Below are 15895 nucleotides of genomic sequence, written 5' to 3'. Positions count from 1 at the left end.
ATATTGGGTTTGGCATTCCAGAAGGATCACCAAGAACGATCAAGAGATAGGTCGAATTTGAGAGATGATATGTCTTGCTAAACACACACGCACATACATGCATACACTTATACAGTCATACGAAGGTGTAATGCAAGGACTGCATGGACCATTTAATGGACACACAAAGCTACTATGACAGTTTCAATAATCTTAGTTGCAACACATAACATACTAAAAACAACTGCAGTTACAAGAATGTCAGAAACATGTCTGTCCTTGTGATTATTATAACAATCGTAGCTGATTACAGGAGAACAGACAATTGCCTTCACTACTATCCAGACCATACAGATTTCTTACGATAACATTTGTCCAGGCACGTATCCCATGATAGAACGAACACTGTCAGCGAGTTGTCCAGTGGGACTTTGAGGAAGCTGTAGATAAACTTCATTAATAATTGCCTGAACTGCACGTGTACAAGTTGAGTAACATTGCCAACAACACGGTGAAGTAATAATACAATTACATGTACTCTATCAACTTCCTGCACAGCTAGCTATACCACTGACTTTATCTGTCTGTCTTTCTGCCTGTCTGCCTATCAGTCAAAGTAATATTTTGAGATAGACACTAAACAAGGACCTTTCTAGGGTAACAGGAAAGAAATATTACCACTACTGGACATTTGAAAACATTGCTATCAGACTAATATCGTGTCCCTGAGTACTTGCATTTCTGTAAAGTAACTGAAAATGCAACTTTCCATTTAGTTTAGAAAATGGCTAGATTCCTCTTCGCTCACCATCTTGTGACTTCTCTGTGAGCTTCTTGAGCAAATTGTCTGATCTCCTTATCTGTCTGTCTGTCTCTCTCTATCTCTCTCTCTGTCAGACTACAAGTGACATGCAAGTATGCACATACTCTCGTTCAAACCAGACCATACCTCAAGGATAACACTTTTCAAAAGATCTCTTTGTTCTGTGTTTCTCAACCTCAGTTCTCTCAACTCAGTTCTCTCTACTTCTGTCAAGACAACAGGATCATGTTGGTCCTTATTCACATTTGCTGTGTCCTCCTTTTTTCCTGTCAAAATAGCATGAACCTGACAATGTGTAAACACAGTTCTGATCAACTACTAATGCAACATAACTGAAAACAGCAAATCTCACTTTGGGGATAAACCACAAACACATAAGTACAGTAACCAGAAGAAGAAGACCAACTGACACAAGTCCATACTGTTCACCGGGATCAGTAATGAATGTAAATGCAAAAATAGTCAAACACAATCCAAATGTCAAGAAGCACATCAGCAAGTCAATATAAGGAGATCCAACAGACGATTTCTTGCCCACCACTTTGATACGAATAACAATCGCAATTGCACACACTACCACCACAATCAACTTATAGAAAAGAAACGCATAAGCCCATGTATTAGCACTGGAGCATTTTTCACGAATGTATATCGCTCTACCGTCATCCTATGAACAAACACAAACAGTAGCAACCAGACACAAACCAGCATGCAAACACTAACAGGAAGACACGAAGTCAAGAAATTAGAAAGTTAGTGGATAAACGGACGGACAGTCACGCAGATTCAATCAACAAAAACATACACACAACATACATCTGCACTTTACCTCCAAGACTGAAATCTCTTTCTTCCAAGGATCAATAGCTGACCACAAGATCAACAGCAAAATATCGATTGTTAACAACAAACCAAACGTCAAGGTCGAACACAGAACAAGTAACTGTTCGAATTGCTACGAAGACGACCTCAAGTTACCATATATACACTCCATGCATCAGACAGTGATCATATACTTGTACTTACTCTTGCCACAAACCGTTGCAACGCTTTAGCACTCGTTCTTGTCAGTAAACTTCCAAGAAATAGTGTACAGCTCAGAGATAGAAATATTGAACGCAACTACACAAAATTTGCAGCGTAATGTTTGCAACAAATAGAACAATAATATAATATAAATAAAACATCTAATATAACAACCTACATGTACACCACAGATAGACGCAAACAACAGAAAGACAAGTAAAGCCCGGTTCACAGTACGATGCTGACGCCGACGCTGGAATAGAAATGAATCCTATTCCAGCGTCAACGTCAACATCAAAGGATGCCGCCTGTGTCAAGGCGGTGTCTTTGATGTTGACGCTCAGCTGAGCGTCAGCGTTAATACTGTGAACCGGCTTTAGAAATCATGAAATTTAGTGAAATACCCTACAACAACAAACATGCAGCCACACATACAACAACAAAACAATAATTGCTACATCAGACTAACAGAAACGTGCATATACCCTACTGCTCCTAACGTTTTTCAAGACTATTTCTTTTCAAGACTCCAAAAATAATTTAGAAATTTTTATGAATCCTAATTTCCTCAAGGTCTTGATGTGCAATATTAGTCATTTTTTGATTTAATTATTTATTTATTCTTTCAAACTGACTCAATTCTCTAAACATTTCTAGTTGGCATCTTGAGCTGCACACTTCCATTTAGTGGCCATTTTTTTACGATGATTCATGCACAAACACAAAAACCAAAAGCCCAGACAACCAACAATTTTCAAGACCTAAATATTATTTTTTGTTATCCTCTTGTTTTGAAAGCAAAATTTTTGAAAAGATTGTTACTCAAAAAAACATTAGGAGCAGTAGGGTAATATAACAGAACAACTCAATTAAAGCAAATATATAAGCAACTATCGTAGCAGAAGTTTATCTTCAAAAATATTTTTTCATTACCACTGTTTTCATTACCATTGTCTACTGTAAACCAACAAATTTTTGGTGGCAATTTATTTTTGTTAATTATGGTATGGCCTATAAAGTACTAAAATAAAATCTCTACCTAACTTTTGTGAAAAAGTTGTGAAACCTCTAGGAGCTAACAGCAATGTCCATCAACATGGTAATTATTGCAATTATTATCCAACTACGTAGCGCACACCTACTACTGTGTTGCACAACTGTGTAAATGTGATCTAGTGTACACTGTGCATCCAGCCAGGAGTCTCCAGCTTCCTAGCCCCGGCCTCACAGACGCATGTAGCACCAATTAAAATCGGTCTCCACGGGTCTGGGAGGCCGAGGCTACAAGCTTCCGAAGAGTTGCACCAAAAATAGATTACTACCAAAAACAGATTTTTCAGGAGGCACTGAAACTTCTACACTGCCAAAATTTCTTGGTTTACCATATTCTACAGTAATGCATTTGCTCAGTACATGCTTTGTGCAATTTTGTTACAGTCAGACAGTCTTGATAGTTTTGGAACTTTTGGGGCTATAGTTGTATTAGACGTTGCTTGATTTCTTCAGCCTGATGTGTGCACATTGCATCTGTGGATCAGCCGATAAGTGAATGGGTGCACAGAGTGGAATATAACGGTCAGTCATTGGTCATTGACCGACCAACTGGTGTTCATGACCGACCACAATTTTGCTTTGATTGGACATACTAAATGGTGGGGAATCAACAAGCTACCCAAGACTCCAGACAACTAACAGAAGCAGGCACGATCTGATGACCTCCAGATGCGTGAGTGCAAAATGACATTCTAGAGCAATATTACCATTTATTGCACTAGCTGCAGTCGAATAGGACAAACGGTGGGAGGGTCACGTGCCGACAACTATGTTGTTTGTTGAACAACAACATGCTCTTGATAATTAGCTTGCTCATCTCTTGATCAGTTCATGTCATTAGTTTACAGGCCTTGCTTTAATTAACTAACATTTTAGTTACAATGAATTGTAACCACCACGACATCCATGCAACAAAACAACAGCAACAGGCCAAATTTTATGTTTTGATTTTGATAGCAAATAAATATAGAAATCAAACAAGAATGAATGACCAAAATTTAAAATGTCGGGTCAACCTCTTTTGCTATGTCTGACCATAAATTTTGCCTTATATTCCACTCTGGGTGCATAAGTGGACTGACTACACAATAAGCAAATAGCACACAAAAAGGTATGCAACTGAGCATGCAAATTTCGGCATCCTGAATTGCAGTGCTCAGCTAGCAAGTTGGTAGACAGACAATTTGACAGCAACAAACAGTGACAAGTACACTACACAGTGTAGTCAACTACAAACACACCCGACAAACCAGACAATGCAAACAACTGTACATGTCTGCATACTTACATAGCAACAAACAATCGACGAATCACTGAACGTATAAAACTGTCCGTCGAATCCATACACAATTATGCTCGTGTAAGAGGCAAAGGCGGCAAGCACAACCAGATCGTCCAATCTCATTGCATTCTTCAACACCCTGCAATAAAGCACACACACAAAACACACAACACAAGTCTCTGTCAGTCTGTGGCTACAGTATCACTAGTCCAGTACCAATGGTGTCTCCAAATAATGTTGAAAAAAAGTAGACCGACTAATAAAGTAATTCCAATGGCTGTCAGAACGACAATGGCTACAAAAACTCCTTGGTTAGAGTACACCAATGTCTTCGGTCGAGAATCAACAGGTTGAACACCTCCATTTGCTAATAGTTATTATATAATCATGCAAATCGATCAACAACAGAATAGCAGTTTTTAGCAAAATGCACTCACTAGTCCACGGAATTGGCATCAGCCATGTCATTTTGCGTTGCGTGTTGTCATACTGCGCAACAAAGTGAGTTGTACGTCCATTAGGTGATGCTATGAACAGACAATAAGATAGTCATCAGTCTCGTATATTATAGTCAGCTTGTTTCCTTTACTTTCAACTACTAAAATTAAGAAGTCCTTGCAAAACATGTTAACAGCCACTGTACAGTGTAATAACGGTGTGTGTGTGTGTGTGTGTGTGTGTGTGTGTGTGTGTGTGTGTGTGTGTGTGTGTGTGTGTGTGTGTGTGTGTGTGTTTAAAAGTCTGTAATCAAAGTAGCAAGATTACTGACACACAGAACGTGGATGTTGCTCCTAAAGTTACTCAACGGTAGGTTCCCATATGCACGACCTGCAAGGTAATTGCAAACATATATTAGACTATTCTGGTAAACAGCTAGCTCTTTCAAAAACATTGGCAGTTTGTTGTTGGTTTTTGTCCATTGTCTGTGGTTGCCAGGTACAACCAAATGCAAATACTGCTTCGTGATTGAACTACTTTGACTGCACTGGAGGCAATGGCATAGGATGACAAAACATATAGTCATGCACATCCACACAAGCATCTACACGTATGTATAGTCACACAGACTGGAAATGCATGAACGCTTTTCATATATGTTGTTCACTAAGTCAGGTGACTTATACAAAATCCCCTTTCGTACGGTTAATATTACAAAACCAGCAGATTAGTCCAACAAAGTGGTTATATTGACGTTTGTTAACAACACTACACGTAAGTGAGTATCACGACATGCACAGGATCCATTCCTCTTCCTTTACCCATTACTCTTAATACAAATAATTAACTATTTACCTTCAACATAATTAATAGAAATGTGGCCTTCAGCTTCTCTCTTTTCGTGATCTTCGCTTAGAAGATTGTAAAATCGAACAACTCCCTGCGTATGCATTACAAATTTACAAATTGACAAAACGCAAATTGCGCCTACAGTAATATCCTTACAGTCAATCCCTCAAACTGAAAGTCTTTTCTTGAAAGGAAATCATTTGACAGCTTCACGATATCATCGTAACCATAATTAAAATCATTGATTCGGTCCAACATTCCCTGCTCTGAGTAATTTCTTACTATTTTGTCCAACAACAAACCAATGGACAGCATAGCATCATATCCGTAAGCACTGTAGCTCTTAAATGTCTTGTTCACTGGCATATTCGCTGGCATACTTATACGGTGTCGAAATTCAGCAGCCACATCAGCCACAGTCTGTAACAATAAGTGACACATGTCACATCTGTAAACAACAACAACAACAAACAACTCACTTTATTTGTTAGTAGGATTTTGTTCTCATAGTCTAATCTTATTTGAGCAAAGTCAAACTCAAAATGTCCGTTTACAGCTTCAATCATTTCGCTTTCAGTACAATTGGTGTTGTGTGCTTGAAGAAACCAATCTCGATCATGGTACCAGCCAGGTAACATCCACACATACGTGGGTGCTCCAATACCACTATTCCAAAACTAAACACACGAAGTCATAATTAGGCTTCATTAATTCTACTGATGCAATATCTGTTCCACTACTACAGCATTGCAATAAGATAAGATCAACAAAGTCATGCAAGCATCATCATGCACCATAGAAATAAACATTAATTAAGTTAAATAATGCAATCATTAGACTGTGACAAGGTGTGTCTGTGTCACATGCTGTAACGTAACTGTAACACTTTACATCATTTATCTCAGAAACAAAGACGAAATACCAAATAACTGTTTGATGACTCGCACTGGCAAGCCAGAATGCTAATACTTGGCATGACAAACATAATTGTGATATAAACTAAAGCAACCAATTTTACTAAAATGTAAAATGCTGCCAAACCAATACTATTCTAATAATTTTCAGGTGCTGGCTTGTTTGCTGCCGGTAACCATGAAAACCAGTACAACCTGTGGCATGAGTAGAGCTGTTGGCGACTAAACCAACAACCCCACCAGATGGTGTGGTGTAGTGGGTCAGTCTAGGCAACCTTGTAGAATAAAATAAAATCTGTTAGAAGGTCTGTGATAAACCACTCCCAGATGGTGACCTGCGGGATCACCCAAGGGCGAAGATTAACAAACCTATCATCCGACCAGACACTGATGCCAGCATGTATTGGCCTGTCCTTGCCTGCTGTAGAGCATTAGTGTTGTACCGAGAGAGTGATACTAGCCAGTTGCAAAAGCTAATTTCACTTCAAGATTTTGCAAGCAGTTCTATGGTGAATGACAACGGCGCTTATCAAGCCATGCCCAAGCCATGAACAGTCATAGTCGCGTCAACTGACTGCATGACGAGAACGATTCCAACATTAACGATTCACTGCAGAACACCTGGTTTAAACCAGTATAATGGTTCAACATCAATATTGAACACGTGCACACAAAAATGGAATGGATAAGAGCTGTCGTTAAACGGTAATGCCCCCAGCCAGATGGCTGAGCTCCTGTGCACTAAGCAGGAGCTATGGGCCATGCTAAGCAATCTACTGGAGCCTGGCCAGATGCTCACAGGAGCACCAACTGCAACGCCAACTGTGGAGCACTGACTGCAATGCCAACTGTGGTGTGGGCACCTGAAGTTCCACCCAGACCCCAGTGGCTGATGGACTTTGTCGCAGTCGGAGGCCTTTGCCACCCCAGTCAAAGACCAGGTACTCATTTATACTCCTGAGTCAAGAGAGGCAATTGTGTAAGTTTCTTGCCCAAGGAAATTATGCCATAGCTCGCCATCGCTGTGACTTGAACCTGCAACCCTGCAAGGTCTTGGATGTAATCACTCCATAAGATGACTCTCTAACCAACTGAGCTATCGCACCACACACACACACACACACACACACACACACACACACACACACACACACACACACACACACACACACACACACACACACACACACACACAGGTGATGTTATCAGCATACATATACGTACATTACAAATGATTTGACGAGCTTTCTCCACATAAAGCAGTCCTATTAAAATACGAACATCCAGCTCCTAGTAAACACACAATACACAATAATCAGATATACAACCTACATGACATCAAACAACAAATTAATTTGAAAAGCAAACAAGCCATCAATATCTACCAGTTAAACACAACTTGTTTCATATTCAATGTCTAAGACCAACCATGATTCTCATCATCCATGCATGGCTAGAAAAAGGCCCTGCTGTACAAAAGTGTGCAGACCACATTTTTACAGATGCATGTCCAAACAGCTTCTGCGTGATAGAGTGAGTTGCCTTTCAAAAATGCTCCAAACTACTCCATCAGTGACGTACTACCATTGTCCAATGTAATGGTATCATCATATGCCATTTCATCATGATTTATAAAAACTGAATGAGCTGACAATTTGTGAATTGCTGCACAAAGCATGGATCTGTTGAGCAGGGCTATCCATGGATTGTCTAGATCCATGCTTTGCACCTAACAAATGCTTATAGAAATGATCATTCTATACACATCAAATTTAGGCATCCTATCTTGGCTACACATTACAATGAACTATACTAACACGAACAATGTAAATATTGATAACAATTAACTATGTATAAGTCTTAGTAGTAATTAATACCTTGATTCGTTCTATTATATCTGTAAAGTCAGTATTATCTGGTACAAGTAGCACTTCTGGTCTGCTTAGTCCGTATGCTTTCATCTCAATTACAAGATCTCTAGAATTCTGCAGATCAAATATTTGCTATAAACCATACCATACCAAAAAGAATTCCATCTTCTAAGTCTCACCAAATCAAAGATGTCTGATGGCTGTACCAGCACGATAGACTTTTTCCAACCAAGCTCCTTCATCAGTCCAGCTCGACCAGGATTCAGTCCATTTTCAGATGGCAGAAGGTGATAATAATGTCTGTACACATTTCTGTTCTCCAATGCAGGTGACGATGAAAGAAAATTTAACTAGAATGAGTAATACATCACCATACATGTACAGTAGATTCTAGTACTTTTGGGCAGTAGCTATGTAGAGATCTACTTACTGTGGAGAGCCAGGAGAGATAGGACAATACTGAGAGCTATGATATCCTTCATCAAGTACATCCTCCAGCAGGACCATATGCAGCTAGTTCACTGCGCATGCGTTTCCGGTTATGCTACTGTATATTTAAAGTTCTCACCTGTGGGACATTCCAGTACTGTGATGTATGCGCTATCGGCTGAGTGACAAGAGAACAGCCGGCGGCCAACAGTGCAATTTTTGTCGTGTTTTCGGTCAAGAGCCTGTGCATCTGATAACTTGCTAAACCGATATCACACTACACAAACGAAACGCGAACAAACGCTAGAAACTATGGTATCAGACAGATAGGAGGGGTAACAGTCGGTACACATTACAATATCTATTTTCTTTCTGAGTAATGCACTTGTCATGCAACTCCTCCCACAACATGATACTAAAGTAGTCCAGGCACCAGCTGCCAAGACTTAAAAAAAATTGTACACATCACATACTCGAGAATCGTTCACTGAAAGAACGATTTCATGATTGGGCAGAAGGTCTTTGTCCTCATTGATGTGATCTGTCGCCATTTCGACAGCTGGAACGGAAAGATTCGAATAGAAATATTCGTTGACTTCCGACGGTAAAAGGACGCCGACGAAAAGTTGAGTTTTATTAGCCGACATGGCAGCTCCGATAGATGACAGTGCGATGAAGGTAACAGCAATCATCTGCATGCACTGCCAAGACATGTTACTGCTCCGGGGATTGTTGCTCCGTGATACATATTAATTAACAAAGAATGAAACTAATATATATATATATAGACAGTGCTGTAAACTAGTAATTATCAATTTGTATTGTTTCTTGTACATGTAGTGATCAATAATAGCGTATACCGTGTTGATAACAAATGGACGAACTAAAATTGTTAGCTCGTTAGCGTGGGGGTCCGGACCAAAACCATTCCGACCTGCCATGCCTGGCCAGAACTGGTCCTGCACTAGTACAGTGTAGGACTAAAAATGTCTGCAAACGCTTCAGTGCGTACCTTCTTTCCTCTCGACATCTCCATCTCCTAGCTAATTGTACATTTTTGGGCTTTCTTCCGGATTAATTGTTCTCTTCTGATTGGTGGTCTAAACCCTGAAGAGTAGGTCTCCTCCACCAAATACCTGTAGACATCGTCTATCGGAAGGCCGCTCACTCTGGCTAATCCAACGGTGAACGTTGCTACAACTGTACTCGCACACATTCAAATCACACACATACACATACGCGTAGATTTACCCGCGAAATTTGGTAAGGCGGGACCATTTGGCCGCCAAAACTACAAGAATTATTCGTGACAGACCAGACATTCCGCCCTTGCGAGACTAGAATCGTCTTTTGTCGAAACCAGCGCGTCAAGAATTTGGTTTGTCTGTGTGAAACAAATCAGCAGGTAGAGCATGCGGATCCTACGTAGACTACATGAAATTCCATTGCAAAAACACATTCTACATTATATAGCATCCTTTCTGCTTCAGCTGAAAGTTCAGAAACTGTTTATTCACTGCTAGTAACTCTTACATCAATTAGCCTAAGTTAACTTAGTTAATCAGCGCTGTTGTCATGCATTGCCACCCTCTAACTATAGCTAAAATCACTCAGCCAGTCTTTCCCCGCCCCGCCGTTCCCTTGTTAGTCCTGCTCCAAATTATGTTTGGTGAAGCTATTTCATTAATTCTTGCATGAAGTAAGTACAATAACACCCTCTCTGGGTTCACCAGGAACATAACCCACAACACGTCGAATTTCATTAGCCAATGGGCCACCAACAGTCACAGGACGCTACATAGGCAAAGACTGTTTAGTGACAGACAAGCAGCACATGAAAACCAATAAATTGACATGTCACCTCTCGCACAAGTTTGTCAACCAAACCCATAAGATCACTACTCTTTTTCCTTAATTCCTTCAACTCTCCTCGGTCCTTTTCAGTGAATTCAGAACTTTGATCACGTTCTGACTGCTTTTTTTCTGGTTCAGGCAAGCCCTTCCACACAATGTACGCCTATATATAGAACGCTCATTGTACCAATCAACTATGCATGGCATAGCTATACTCAAAACAAGAGTACTTCATACCTTTTTTCCAAACAGTAAGATAAGAGCAACTGTCACAAGTGAAATCAAACAAATGGATACCAAAACATACTGCACTCCAGGGTTGCTGATAAACAGACACCCAATTGTAGCAATTCCCAGAGCAAGTGCTGTAATGCAGACAACAATATTGGTGTATGAAGGCTCAGCTGTAGCCCTTGACTTGTAAATTTTATATCGAAACATGGCAGCCACCAAGTATACAATCAGCACAAGCAACTTGTACACAATAATGATGTAACCCCAGAATGCCACTGAAGCACATTTGTTACGCGTAAAGATAGCTCTTCCTTCTTGCTATAATACACAACACAACGTCAAAGCTAATTAAAACAACAACACAACAAATCAACTCACTTCAAGTATCTGTTCTCCTTTCTTCCATGGATCAATAGCAAACCAGAGAATAATGACTAGAGCATCAACAAGCAAGAGAAGTGCAAACACCACAATGTCAAAAACCACCACCACATTTGTATATTTCTAGTCAAGTCCAAATGCACATGTTGAGATATCACACAACTTTCCAACAATTCCAGATCAAGAAAAACATACCGGGTTGAGAAAATGCTCAATAACTTCTGTAGCCGTTCTTATCAGCAATGTTCCAAATGACACAGTAAACCCAAGAGTAAGTAATACTGTTCGTAACTAGAAATGGATATATAATCAGTTAGGACTCAAAACAACAATAAACAATTAAGTACTTACAAAACAAAAGACAATTGACGTGTTATTGAATGTAAAGAATTGTCCATCAAATCCATACAGAATGACTGACACATATGTAACAAAAGCTCCACTCAATAACAATTTATTCTGATAGGGTAGAGACTCTTTGATTGCCCTGTACACAAACATCCACACAAGTTCACGTTAAACACTAAACATCAGCCTGTCTGCAGTCTGCAAAACAACATTACCAATTTTAATATACTACATAGGATGCTAGGAGGGCTAGGATGCATAGATCGATGAAAACAATCACCTTACTCATAAGCTATAGCTGTGGTGGTGGTGGTGGTGGTGTGTGTGTGTGTGTGTGTGTGTGTGTGTGTGTGTGTGTGTGTGTGTGTGTGTGTGTATGTGTGGTGTGTGTGTGCAGTGTGTGTGCAGTGTGTGTGTGTGTGTGTGTGTGTGTGTGTGTGTGTGTGTGTGTGTGTATGTGGTGTGTGTGTGTGTGTGTGTGTGTGTGTGTGTGTGTGTGTGTGTGTGGTGTGTGTGTGTGTGTGTGTGTGTGTGTTCATGCAAATTTCAACAATACGTATGACAGAATGACAATTTTTTACAATATTTAGATTATTCAACCTAACATACTTATAAACACAATACGATGCAATTTCCAAATGATCAGACTTCAAACAACCAAACTGCCTGTTGCTATCAATTTCAATGTTTTGTTGTAACAAACCACAATCAATCAATGTTTCAGATTCTCAAAGAAGTTCAGCCACACTATAAAAGTTAGAAAACTTAGCTACATTCTTATATCCTAAACAGTAACACTGTTTTTCGTAGTATCTGTATGCTTAAACACCTACAATAAGGTTACGTTGTATATGGAACCATCACCAAACGAGAGAGAACTCACCCAGCTCCTGTAATTATAAGCATTTGTATACAGCTAGCCATTTAATACATTAGTATACACAATTGCTACTTCACATCAAAATTAAGCAATAGTTCAAATGCACAAACAAATTAAAATTGATTAAATTAAACTATGGTACAAATACAAGTGCTTCCAGAACTGCAAATGCAGTAACCACCCACACCCATGAATCATTAATTCAAGTCTGTATTTCTCCTCAACTATACCACCCGCAACTATCTTATGAATTTCCGTCAGTTTTGTAAATCTAAAATTAATTAATTGACAGTAAACACATACACAAATTAATTAATTAACAAATATAAGACATACCAATGGCTTTCTTTCCGTTTAGTGAACACCAGCAGGCCGATTGTAATAATAATGCAAAGTGAAGACATAAGTGCCACAAAAATAAAAATTCCATCATTAGAATATTTCAATGTATGTGGTCTTGTATCAACAGGTTTGACTTTGTCAGAAGCTGTATTACATAAAGAAAACAAAATGTAGACAAGTTTTAATACAACGTCAAATACATTACTTGTCCAACGAATTTGGCCGATTGATGTAAGACTGGCATTTATATTGTCATATCGAAACACCAGTGTTGAATCATTGACTGCATATAGATAAAGTTTATTTCAAAATACATATACATACTAAGACTAAAACATACCATCTCTGTTGTAGTATGTTTCAATAAGTCCACTGGCACGACCCGTGTTTCCCTTTTGGCTCCCCAAGTAGTTAAAGAATGCAACCTTTCCCTATACATGCACATGCACATGCATGAGGTTACTTCATCGTCATACATAAGAAATAACTTGCCTTACCGTTAGACCTTCTATTATAAAAGGCTCTCTTTTCAATATCTCATCAATCAAATTCACCAAAAATGGATCTTCATAATTAAAATTATGAAGTTTTTCTGTCTTATTTTGATTCACTAATTGTTTCACCACTTTATCAAAAAGCAAACCTAAGGCCACCGTCAGATCATAACCATAAGCACTATATTGCTGGAAAGAGGCAGAGATTGGTGTGTTAGTAGAATGGTTCAATTGTCTCTGAAACTCCCTTCCCACTTCTTCAACAGTCTGAAAACCAATGCACAAAAAGGGTATGATTAGAGCTAGACTACAATTAAGGTTTGGTATTCTTGTTAAATCAATTTCTAACCTTTCCTGTTGGCAAAATCTGTTCATGATCAGGCCTAAGTTGAGCAAAATCGACAGTAAAATGTCCATTCACTGCAGCTGCCATTTCTTTCCGAGTGCAGTTCGTAGTATTATCCAGATACCAATCAATAGCATGATACCAACCAACAAAGACCCACACATACTCTGGTGCATGAATACCTGCCTTCAACAACTGAATAAAGAAACCTATTAATTAAGCAACTCACACATGCAAACCAAATTTACTACAGTTACGCACCGAACAGATAGCTTGGCGTCCTGTCTCTTCATAAAACAAACCAAACAAAATGCGAACATCTTCTTCCTGCAGTACAAGAGAACTCCAAGTGAACATAACAAAACCAATTATTGATAGCTGTAAGTACCTAGCTATACATACAACATACAGCTAACATTTCTACTAATGACCTTGATATGTTCAATGGTGTCCTGAAAGTCATCAGACAGCACCAATATTTCAGGTCGTGATAATTCTAGGTCTATCATCTCATTTCTCAGATTCTTAGCGTTCTGGTCATTCACAACAAAATGTGACAATTTTCAAGAGAATACATGCAATTAAAGTTATTTAATATTGGTACATACCAAATCAAACAAATGAGATGGCTCCACAAGAATGAGACTGTGTGACCAACCAAGTTTTCTCATCATCGCTGCTCGACTTGGATTGAGACCATCTTCAGACGGCAACACATGATAATAGTGTGGGTAAACTATTGTATTATCAAGAGCAGGAGAAGTAGAAAGAAAGTTAAACTAGAACAAGAATTCTCCATTTTACAAGACTAGCACTATTCAAATTGACAGCATCAATATGAGTTGGCATGAAACCATGAATGCCTTACTTGAGGAATATTCCAATACTGTGAGATCTGAGCTAATGGTTGTGTCACAGTTGAACATGCCTCACCAATTAATGCAACCTTTCTCTCATTAGTCCCTGACAACAGTCTGTACAGCTGATAACCGGCCAGTCCAATATTACACTAAATTGTTGATAAAGTGCAAAAACACAGTCATGACTACCAGTCAAATATGACTGACTACAGTTAGTAGGTGAGATGGTATTGCATGACAACCAAGTACTTAGTTTTAATATCCTACCAGTAAAGATATGCAGTTAACAATAAACTCATGACAATAAATTTCATGACGACATTTCGTATGCAGTGCATGAAGATGGCATATCATAAAATATTCAGATATAATTGAGCAGAGCTAGACTCATAATACCTTGTTGCAAATTTAGAGACAACAATTGTAATCCATATTATATATGCTGTATTCAAATGAGTGACCATATCTAATTTGTAAGAAGCTTGGTATGCATAGCAGCAGACAATTGTACATTAATTGAGCATAGTTCTAACCCACTAAGGGCGTTTTAGTGTAAAGCTGCTTCATTAATTAATTAATTAAAACGTCATTATATATATATATATAGTCAAATACTAGGAGATGTAAAGATCACTAAAACACACCCTAAAAGTCATCAAAGGATGGAGCATTCAACTTTTAGCTAATTAATTAACTAAATACTCAGATGAATGCATGCCTCATTTCAGTCACATTCAAAAAGTCTGTTCCGGCTAAACTTCAACCCCGGCTTACAGCGGACGAGAATTTGTAGCAAGTCATTAGTAACCTGCATGGATGGTTACAGTATTCTACTGCGTCTAATTACGTTCTGACAGCTCCTGTACATTTTACAGTAACTGTTGTTTACGTCATCTCTTCGAATATACCGGAAATTACCACGATATCTCCAGACAAGAACGGGAAACGACGAGCGCTTCAAAACGATGTTTCTAGTAGCGTGCACGCTGCTGCGACTTTTCTGACAAGAGTTATTGCAATTTTTCTAGGGTTGAAATTAGCTTGGATGGACTTTTAGGAAGGACACATCTTTTCTACTTGAAATAACAAAAGCAAGTTCAATGGTACGTGTGCTATTCTTCTCGACCAAAAAAGGCGGGTTGCATCAGACCAAAATGGAATAAGCCCAAGCATAATAACAAACGACTTACTCAAACAAGCAGAAAATTATTACAAACATACTTCGGAGTCTTTGAAGTCAAGTACAATCTCGTAGTCAGGTAGAATATCAGGCGACGCATTGATGTGATGGGCGGCAAGCTGGACGGCAGGCGCTGTGAGGCGCGAGTAGACGGAAGGATTCGGTTTGGAAGGCAGTAGAACACCAACAAAGAGAGGCTTCTTACACTTGACACGACAAATGGCGATGGCACACAAGCACAAAAAACGCCACAAGACATCCATATGTGTGCTGCCAGGATTTGCACGTGACCACTGTCTGAGTTCCTCCCAC

At 39.1% G+C, this 15895-nt stretch overlaps 2 protein-coding genes across 3 annotated transcripts; both read right to left on the bottom strand.

Moving 5' to 3' along the window:
* Nucleotides 1-171: 171 nt before the first annotated feature.
* Nucleotides 172-9385, bottom strand: LOC134184993 (gamma-aminobutyric acid type B receptor subunit 1-like). Of its 2 annotated transcripts, XM_062652773.1 has the most exons (16): nt 9138-9385; nt 8804-8941; nt 8415-8585; nt 8242-8349; nt 7589-7654; nt 5930-6127; nt 5607-5870; nt 5457-5541; nt 4601-4690; nt 4380-4530; nt 4170-4302; nt 1829-1924; nt 1632-1757; nt 1155-1469; nt 929-1087; nt 172-419 (listed from the first exon to the last, which is right to left on the bottom strand). In XM_062652773.1, exons 1-16 carry the CDS (start codon nt 9375-9377, stop codon nt 339-341), a joined length of 2421 nt encoding a protein of 806 aa, XP_062508757.1. In that variant the 5' UTR covers nt 9378-9385; the 3' UTR covers nt 172-338. The 2 variants fall into 2 exon arrangements, with proteins under 2 accessions (XP_062508757.1, XP_062508758.1); XM_062652774.1 differs by lacking the exons at nt 8804-8941; nt 9138-9385 and adding an exon at nt 8666-8803.
* Nucleotides 9386-10130: 745 nt separating this feature from the next.
* Nucleotides 10131-15862, bottom strand: LOC134184255 (gamma-aminobutyric acid type B receptor subunit 2-like). The gene is made up of 16 exons (XM_062651898.1): nt 15625-15862; nt 14412-14552; nt 14152-14322; nt 13975-14076; nt 13805-13870; nt 13547-13738; nt 13201-13464; nt 13044-13134; nt 12909-12986; nt 12698-12848; nt 11485-11620; nt 11329-11424; nt 11131-11256; nt 10756-11070; nt 10526-10681; nt 10131-10458 (listed from the first exon to the last, which is right to left on the bottom strand). Exons 1-16 carry the CDS (start codon nt 15844-15846, stop codon nt 10348-10350), a joined length of 2418 nt encoding a protein of 805 aa, XP_062507882.1. The 5' UTR covers nt 15847-15862; the 3' UTR covers nt 10131-10347.
* Nucleotides 15863-15895: the final 33 nt, after the last annotated feature.

This window comes from Corticium candelabrum, chromosome 9, assembly GCF_963422355.1.
Source record: "Corticium candelabrum chromosome 9, ooCorCand1.1, whole genome shotgun sequence".
In the NCBI taxonomy this organism is placed as follows: Eukaryota; Metazoa; Porifera; class Homoscleromorpha; order Homosclerophorida; family Plakinidae; genus Corticium; species Corticium candelabrum.
This window is presented reverse-complemented; position numbering and strand designations above follow the sequence as displayed.